General features: G+C 37.7%; 1 protein-coding gene across 1 annotated transcript in view; it reads left to right on the top strand.

Moving 5' to 3' along the window:
* The window catches only part of LOC122140950 (uridine diphosphate glucose pyrophosphatase NUDT14-like), a 35,152-nt gene extending 25,655 nt beyond the window's left edge, over window positions 1-9,497 (top strand). The window contains exons 4-5 of the mRNA XM_042746509.1: window positions 139-436; window positions 7,443-9,497. Coding sequence (XP_042602443.1) covers window positions 139-436; window positions 7,443-7,692 — 548 coding nt within the window. The 3' untranslated portion in view covers window positions 7,693-9,497. The remainder of the gene's footprint in view (window positions 1-138; window positions 437-7,442) is intronic.
* The last annotated feature ends 425 nt before the right edge of the window (window positions 9,498-9,922 follow it).

Consider the following 9,922-nt stretch of genomic DNA (forward strand, 5'->3'; position numbering starts at 1 on the left):
ACAACTTCTCAAACATACGTGTGCCTACATGATCTAAAACATTATGTTTGAGACCTCATCAATCAAAGTGTTTCCCATTCTCTCTTTGTATTTGAAAGCATTCTTGAACGATGAGTGACACGTCTTCTTTCTCCACAGCTGTATACATGAGCGAATGGGAGCGCAGCAAACTGAAGCCCCTGCAACCTGCAGAGGAAGAGTCAGCGGAACCCGCACCAGCAGAACCTAAAGTCCCGGAAGAGGATAAAGCAGGAGAGACAAGTGAAGGGACGTCGAGCCACCAACCTCCCGCTTCGGCCGGTGTGACCTACGAGCTGTGCGCAGGATTGGTGGACAAACCCAACCTCTCTCTGGAAGAGATTGCCAGGCAGGAAGTGCTAGAAGAGTGTGGCTATGATGTATCAGTCACCAAGCTGAGAAAGATCACGTCATTCAGGTGAAAACCCATCTTAAAGAAGTCACATTTCTGATCTTATGGTAAAAGTTCATAAGCATAATTCACACATAAAGTTATCGGCCCACATGATGCAGAGTCAAAATCTTTTAGCATGTTAGTAGCTAGCTAGCAGCATTGTATTAAGAAATGAGATCAAATTAAATTTCAGCAAGTTATTTCTTGCAAATGGTGTCAGATGTAATGTATTTTGGTGATGTCAGTGGGTATAGAACACTGAAAGCTGCTGCTTTTGCTAATAATGGATGTGGGAAAGTTGTTCTGGAAATTTAGCAGCTTTCAAGTGTGAAAGTGGTTAAGAATAACACAAGCAGTCTCATCAGTGATACACTGATAATGAAACAAGTCATGAGGTTTATACAGGCTTATTTATTTTCTTTATTAGATGTCTCTCTGGAATACTTGATTCTGATTGGTCAATCACAGCTTCCTGCAATTAGATATTTTTGTAGTGTCCCCGTCATCATCGCAAAATAAACCCCTTCAGGGCTTTATATTTATCATTTACATATATTAAGAGAATATTTACTTATTTATACTGTATATTACTACTGTTACTATCAGTTAGGTTTTTTTGTTTGTTCTGCAAGGATTCATTAATACTGATCAGTCAGAAAGTGACAGTAAATATATTTATATTAAAAAAATATAGATTTCAAATAAATGGTTTTCTTTTGAATTTACAATTCATCAAACATTCCTGAAAAACAAAATCACAATTTACTCAAAAATGTTATGCAAAAGAACTGAAAAAAAAAGCAAATCACCATATCCAAATGATTTTTGAAGGATCATATGACACTAAAGACTCATATGATGCTTTTTTAAAGATCATTGTTTTGTGTATTTGGTGTAATAGAATATGTTGACATGCTTTAATGTTCAAAAAACACAATATTTTTCAAATACTGTACATTATGGTAGGTCCTCTATGCCCCACCTCTCTCAAACATGTCATTTTCCACAAAGTCCCTCCTTCTGACAAGCACAGTCTGCTTTGATTGGCCAACTGACCCAGTGCATTGTGATTGGCCGAACACCGCAAGCACTCGTCGGAAATGTAACCCTTTATGGCCACTTTCCATAATCGTGAGCTTCATCTTTCAAAATAAATGTAAAGACAGTTAATAATGTTCTTAGTTTTACCATCAGTTCAAGCCTGAAAAGGGAACAGAGTCGCGTGAAAGACACAGTGATGAAGCTCCTAGGTGTTTGCAGTACACAAGCCATGGACGGTTAAGACAGCTGACTCCACTGTGTGACCCTCTCTCTCTCACTCACACACACACACACACACACATACACACACACAACGCACAAAACTCCACTTTTGAACGGTCAATAGTAAATACTAAAACTAATAACAAAACATACTTACAGTAGCTGATTCAGAAACACCAGATTGTCGTAGAAAAGTCAGAATTACCTCCTCTCCTAGGTTCACGAAAAGGTCGTCCATAAAATTTTGGCATCTCCATGTCAGGGAGATGCTGTGTGTTTCTAGGCGAAAGCAAAAGCACTTTATTTGGCCTTCCGAAAGTAGATGCATTTAGGAATCTTTTTTTTTAAAAGATTACTTACAACAGAACAGCAACGCCTTACAACACACAGCATCTCCCTGACATGGCTGCATCAACACTAACTGCATTTACTGAAACCACACCTTCTTTCTTTCTATTTGGGCGGCATTACGCAAATATTTCCACAAAGTGGCGTAGATATGGGGGGCATGGCAGAGTCTTAACTTTTATAAAGAATATCTCTTTGGATTTAAGACTTTAGTCTTTGCAACTTTACATATCTTCTTTATGCACCGAGAGCTTGTAACACTCCAAAAAGAAAGGAAAAATTGAAATCACATCATATGACCCCTTTAAGTAATGCCTACTAAAAATTCTGCTTTGTCATAAGAGGAATAAAATACATTTGGTTATTCTTTAAAAAAAAAATCTGGTAAAATGCACTTTGTCATGGCTGACATACATTTTTATGTAACTGATTTTCCTCTCCCTATTTAAGTGAAAGTGAAAGTGAAAAAAAAGTGAAAGTGGTGCCATTTGGTAAGTATGGTAACCCATACTCGGAATTAGTGCTCTGCATTTAACCCATCCAAGTGCACACACACAGCAGTGAGAAGTGAACACACTGTAAACACACACCCGGAGCAGTGGGCAGCTATATCCAGCACCTGGGGAGCAACTGGGGGTTCAGTGCCTTGCTCAAGGGCACTTCAGCCATGGGTATTGAGGGTGGAACAGAGCGCTGTTCATTTAATCCCCCCCCCCCTCACCTACAACTCCTGCCAGCACCGAGGCTTGAACCTGTGACCTTTGGGTTACAAGTCCAACTCTCTAACCATTAGGCCACAGCTGCCCCGTACAAAACAATCATAGCAAAATGGCAGCAGCTGCGTTTGTATGAAACAAGAGCGAGTCCGCGATACCAGGTTAATATTTAACCTTCATCTCAATCATTACCAGCCCTATACCCCCAGAGTTAAGAACCTCAGATAAAGTATTCAGGGGTTAACTGTGCCCCGATCTCATGTGTAAAAGAAGAAGAAACAGTGCTGCATTATGCTCTTATCAGTCTTCATTGATGAGGATGTCGTAAACCTCTGCCGCCTCACACCTGCCAGAGTCACACACCTGTCTGTGTGTGTGTGTGAGTCTGCGACATCTGCCTGGTGCTGTTTGTTGTGACCTGTGCCACAGCAATCTCTGATTAGCTAAAATACCACATGGAGTCGCAAAGGATCCTCCTCTAAAATGCACACTGGCAAACACAGACACGGTCAGACACACCTGCAGACTGCACCATCATAAACACCTGTGGACCTCACGCTGCACCTGCTGCTTTCACGGGCTGGGTAGGGACATGAAGGAATGCAGAGAGAGGGTGTCCTACTTCTGTTTGATTGTGTTAAACAGTGAAATTGTCTTTTTTTTTCCCTTGTCCAAATTTCCAAATTAGAAGTGAGAGGGAACAGGAAATATTGTGGAGAGGAGGATGAGGAAATGACAAATTGTCCTTATGGGCATTTACACTAACCACTAGACCACAGCACCAACCAGACTGCTTTATAAATATGTAAACTTGGAAGAAGCAGCCAAAATGAACTTTCTCTCTCTCCTTCTTTCTGGCATTGTTCATCATTTAATACAATTCTTAAATTCTCAGACTCTTATAGTCACCAAGGCTGCATTTATTTGGTCAAAAATGTTAAACACATTAACAATGGGAAATATTATTACAGTTTATTACACGGCTCTGTGGAATACTTGATTCTGATTGGTCAGTCAGGACATCACAAGGTATGTTATCCCTCGATAACAACTGGTAAAAGCTAATAACAGGCTCATCCGGGTAACAGCAGTCAGCACTGTACTCTTGCTTGAACTATTTTTTTCTTGGTGGAAGCTTTGTGTTTGTTAATACGCTAATAAGCTAATAAATAAGCTAATAAAATATTAAAACTCTATTCAAAATCATGTACAATTGTTTAATTATGTCATCCTGGTATCGCAGACTCGCTCTCGTTTCAAACGCAGCTGCTGCCATTTTGCTATGATTGTTTTGTACACTGTAATGGATTATAAGAGAACTAACAAACTGGTAAGGTTTTAAAACATTTTCGTCTTAATTCTTTTATTGCCTTAAGTATTTTGTGGTGAAATGTTGTGTAATAAATGGTTTGACTGCACCGTTTCCGCTAAATGTCCGTCTAGTTTGAACTTGCCTCTTGCTCGCAACTGCGGTCTTCACGGAAGCTTTGCATTCAAATATTTGAACTCAAATCAATATTTTGCATCTAATTATTTACTTATGTGGCTAGTAGCTGTGTAATAAGCAGAATAATGTACATCCATACGGTTGTTCTCGCAGAATAAACCCCGACAGGGTGATCAGGACCCCGACTCTTTTCTATTTCAAAATGCAATTATTCCTGGCAAAGCTGAATTTTCGGCATATGTCACATGATCCTTTAGAAATAATTCTAATTCTGTGGTGGATTGTAGACTCAGAAGTAAACGCCCACTGCAATTTATCAACATATGCACATATCAAACGATCTTTAATAACAGACAAAGCAATAGTGATCACGTAATGAAAACATAAAAAAAAATATGTATACACACATACTCACACTTGTGTGGTGTGACATTACTGTCAGATCCAATATAGTCGGCACAGCATTGTCTTTTAGTTTCAATCTTCAAGCAGGCGTTGCTCTTCTTCTGCGGAGGCGGTGCTTATCCACACTATTACATCATAGAGTGGTACATTCCACTAGCTGTCGCTTTGGCAGACTGACTTTAATATAAGATGTTTTAGATTAATGACAAAGTTTTCAATTTAAGAGTTCTGAAACTTACAGGATGTTTTTTTTAGCTCAGTGACCTCCTATGTGTCAAAAGATCAAGGGAATTTTGATTTCTCAGTTCATGACCCCTTTAAGCCAAGTTATTTTTGGCAGTACTGAAGGAACAGGCGTAATCTGCATTGAGTTTACAATTTGCAAAATTGGTGTCAGCGTAATAGAGCTACACTGACATTTGTAGTGCTAAACTTTCTCCTAAAGAGAGGACGATTCCATGATGAAACCAGAATTGTCCATAGATTTAATAGAAATACTGTAAAAATACTGTACCATATCTTCTGGCCCCTTTAGAGCTCCAGAAGGGTTTCAGAATAGTTTATTTGTCATATCTTTCTTGTCTCTATTCTTCATGAGTGGGTGTCAGCATAGACCCCATTCTTCATTGGTGACAGACACAGTGGAGTCCTGCAGATTCTCTTGAAATTCGTCTCTGAAATGTAGAGTCATGTTTTGCAATGCACCCATTGTGGTTAGTTTAAACTCATCCTAGAAACTGATTGCCGGGGCTTGTTCCATTTTTATGTCCTCAGGCCATCATCCATCACTTCAGTGGTGCGCAGGCATCACGGCCTTGTAATTTTCTTCCATATTTCATGAGCTCATTTCAAAAAATCTTTTTCAGTCTACAAAATACTAGCAAAAGAAGGGGCTTTTGGAAGCTTCCCATCTCTGTAATGCTCTGGGGTGTCAGGGAGATCTCCATGGTGACGTCTCCATGACAGAGTCTCAGGTGAGGTAACGCCTCCGTCACAGTGGCGCTTACCAGATGCTGCTATGTTGTTGTCCATTAAGGTGTGAGAGGTCTTTCTCCAAGCCTTCAGGTCTTCATAGTAGACCTCTGTGCCCCTACCTAGTCTAGCCATTTCACAATACAGCTAGGGGGCTACTTGGTGTCTATTTCCTCATTTGTGGAATCCCTGATGTGTTTTTTTTTTTTTTTTTTTTTTTTTTTTTTTTTTTTGTAATCATCGGTTAATGGATGGGAGTTTCTTTCATGATTAAGTGCTTTTAACTGCAGTTAGTACATTCACTGACCATCTGGGTAACACCCCTGGGCAGCTAGTTTCTAGGTTTGTTTTAAACATACAAGTGCAATACAGTTCCTATCGAACTGAATGGGGAAAGACAGAGATTTACTAAGTGGTTTGCCAAGATTACATTTCAGTAACATTTCAAATTAGGAATACAATTTGACAGCAATGGTACAGTATTTCACTTTTTTAGCAAAACTTTATGCTGCGTCGCTCAAATTATGAGCTGTTTGTCAAGGTTACATTTCAAGTCAGAAATAGAAGCTAATATTTAGTGTATTTAGTATTAGCAAAAAATGTGAAAAAAAAATGTGGCTTCTTTGGCTTAAATCATTTGAAAATTTACTAAGCTATTTATTTACATTTCAATACAAGTCAGGAATGTACTTTAACATCAACTGTATTTGACATTAATATTTAACAAAAATGTGACGTCTTTAGCTTAAATCATGCTAAAAATGTGCTAAGCTATTTGTCAAGCTTTCAAAATTGGGAATGAAATCGAACTACACTTGTATTAAGCATTAGCATCCCTGCTGAAAAAAGCTGCTAAAACCATCCTGGTTGGATGGTTGGATGATTTTAGCTGGTTTAAGCTGGTCTCCCAGCCTGGCCAAGCTTGTTTTAGTTGCTTGGCTAGTCTCAGCTTCAGACATCACGCTCCCACGGACCATTGGCTGAACATCTGATGCATATGGCATAATGGCACACAAAAAATGGAAACACCTCAGGAGTTTTGAAGTCATCATTGGATTGGTTGAATTCTACAGTATTTCCGGGTAGACATGTGTGTCGTGTTCATTAAAGTTCCATCTGGAAACAAAGATGCCATGATGCCAAATCCCCTTATGGAACAACGTGTTTAGAACTGTGACGGTGAGGGATCAAGTAAACGCAAAAGTATTTGAAATATGTAAAGTTTGTGTATAGACCCTTTAAAAGGCGCCCAAGAGTTTTACACACTGGTCTGTTTTAGTGGGAACACTTCCACGCCCCTAAACATGATGCGGCCCAAAACCAAATGTGATTGGTTGCTTTACCTGTCAGTCATATTGCCTCTTGGGTGTTCCTAGGCCATTCAAAGCAACCAAGGTTTCCAGACCTTCTGTCATCAGTCTGAAGGTCTGGCAGTGCTAAACTACTGGTTTGCCAGCTGGTCTCCCAGCCTGACCAGCTAAAGAAGTGGTCAGAACCACTCTAAAACCAGCCTGCTTACCAGCTATTACCAGGCTGGATGACCAGCTAAAACTCAAACCACAATAGGCTGATATTTGCTGTTTTTACCAACAATTTGACTTCTTTAGCTCAAAACATGTTACAAATGTACTACACTGTTTGTGAAGTTGCAGTTCAATAACATTCGAAATCAGAAATAATATAGTTTGTAGTTGTATTTAGTATTAGCAAATTAGCATTAGCATTTATTTCACACAAATCTTGCTTCTTTAGCTTAAATCTTGCAAAACATTCATAGCTATTGTTTCTTATAAAAGCAAACTGAGGCATCTCAAGGTTCGTTGTTCTCGTGTTGCTCCTTTTGGCTTGTCATTATCGAGTGTGCTTTCCTCCCCCACAGGTCAGGAGTTGGAGTGACCGGATCGAAGCAGACCATGTTCTACGCTGAAGTGTCCGATGAGAATCACGTTGGAGAGGGAGGAGGTAAACCCCAAGAGGGCGAATTGATCGAGGTGGTCAAAGTTCCCCTTCATGAAGCCATGACCTTCGCCTTTGATGAGGGCATCCCGAAAACGATGGGCGTTATTTTCAGCTTCATCTGGTTCCACAGCAACATGTCACCGAAGTACAAAATCTCCACCAACGTGTAACATAATGGTTCCAAGCCATCGAGAAATACAAGTCATTGCATACATTTTTATATATAGTAATCAAAATGGTCACTAACTGTTATTTTGCTATTTCTTACACTTTTATCTGTTTGTTGTGGTTCTAGCTATTGTCTTATTTCAGACTGAAGCCGCACTTGTGTGCCATCCGCTGAAAAGGTTCATTGTGAGTTTGTTTTGTGTAACTGAATGCTTTGTTTTTAACATGCCAGGAATTTCAGCCAGCCATTTGAAATCACACCACGGCCCTTAAAGACTTTGTAATGGTGATCTATTCCACTCTAATTTGAGAGGGTAAGATCTGAAAGACTGCGTTGATACCATCAGAGAGAAAATCACAAACTGGATCAATCATGATTGAAGCTGTACTTTGTGGTCAGAAAGTGAGACCTCTAGCCATATTCCCACCACTTTTGCAGGCTATTTAGTAGAATGACATTTATTTTTAAATATAAATAAGCAAGTAAATAATCACAATAATTAATGTGAATTATGTGAACAACACACAGGCAGCTACACAAATGAGAGAACTCGAGAATAACTTCTTATAAAACAATCATTGACAAAAAACAATTACTCTCTTGCTAAATCTCAGGTCCAAAGCTGACTTTGGGACATTCAAGGTTAGTGATGATGCCGAAAAATGCTGAGATGTTTTTTAATGCCGCTTAAAATTAAGTTGATATTCTGAATGTGTGTTTTGCACAGAATTTATTTATGAAATATCTACTACAATAACCTAAAGTGTGAGTACAGTGCTAGTGCTACAGGTTTAAAGCTGCTTTGCCATAATCATCATATCTATAACACTGTTCTGAATTCTTTCAGAACTTATGGAACAAAATACATGAGGGGTGCATGAGCTTGCCTGCTGAAGTAAAAAAAAAAATTAAAAAAAAAATTGAATATTTTCAAATACCATATAGTGTCAGAAGACTGGTACCTCCTAAAGTCACAGCAACAAAACATAGTGACTTTCTGAAATCCCTTGAATACGATACTTGAAAAACATTTGTTGCAGTTTCCTGTATGAATATATAGGGTGATGACTATAAATGCTTGAATATAATCAATATGCCCTCAATTTTCTCCACGATACCTCTAAAATTTGAGAGGCTGCTTGCAACGTTTTATTAAGGTGAGCTGAAGCTTTCTGAATCAGATTTTCGCTCTGTTGTGGTTCAGTTCAAATTCTCATTCACTAGTTTAATTTCAATCGATCAATTAATCAGTCGATCGTTTTTCCTATATCTTGTTGGCTTAATTATTTTGTGAATGATATTGAAGTGCACAAACATTTGTTAATACTATCTTTGTACTTATCATGACAATGATCACTACAGTGTTGAATACTATTGTCAGCTGATTGGATCTTATGTGTAAAGCATTTTCCATTGTCCTATCACTGTACTCTGTAGTCTATATTCTATTGTGATCAAGTGTTTTAACTTTATCAATACATACGGTAAATGTGCAAATTTACAAATTTCCATCATATAATCAGTCAAAACAAGTGTGGAAAAAGAGAAACGGGTTTGGTTTGGTCCACAATAGGAGTGTTTTTAACTTCAAGCGCTCATTTTAAAGTATGCAAATGAGACATTTACGAATTATGCATTTGTTTTGGAAGCATTATTTTCATATCACAATGCCTCAGATATCATTTGCTCATTTTCTTAATCTCTTCTTATGAAAGAAACGTTTAACTTGTTTGAGTGTTTTGTACCTTTATTTCAGGATAGGGCTTGATTTCTTTTAAAAATTAATAAATTGTTGATTTATTGTCATGTGCCACTGTTATTAATGCTTGATTTTCAGACTCAGTGTTTCAAGAGAAGTGTTCACTACTGCATTTACATTTATTCTTTTGAATCTCAAAACATTTGTTTACTGATTGTTTTCACCTCAAATGAATATATATATTTCAAATATGTAAGTTTTATATATGTTTTATATATATATATATATATATATATATATATATATATATATATATATATATACATGTATATATATATGTATACATGTATATATATATATATACATACATACATACATACATACAATTAAGTATCTTTTGACATTTGAAAATATATATATTTCAAAAATGAAATATTGCATGTGCACTCTGTATTACATTGATCTGCATTCAGTTTAAATGAATAAAAAAAGGTTATTGCCTTAGGTCACAGAGTCTCTATTTGTGTCAGTT

Source organism: Cyprinus carpio, chromosome B20, assembly GCF_018340385.1.
Source record: "Cyprinus carpio isolate SPL01 chromosome B20, ASM1834038v1, whole genome shotgun sequence".
Taxonomy (NCBI): domain Eukaryota; kingdom Metazoa; phylum Chordata; class Actinopteri; order Cypriniformes; family Cyprinidae; genus Cyprinus; species Cyprinus carpio.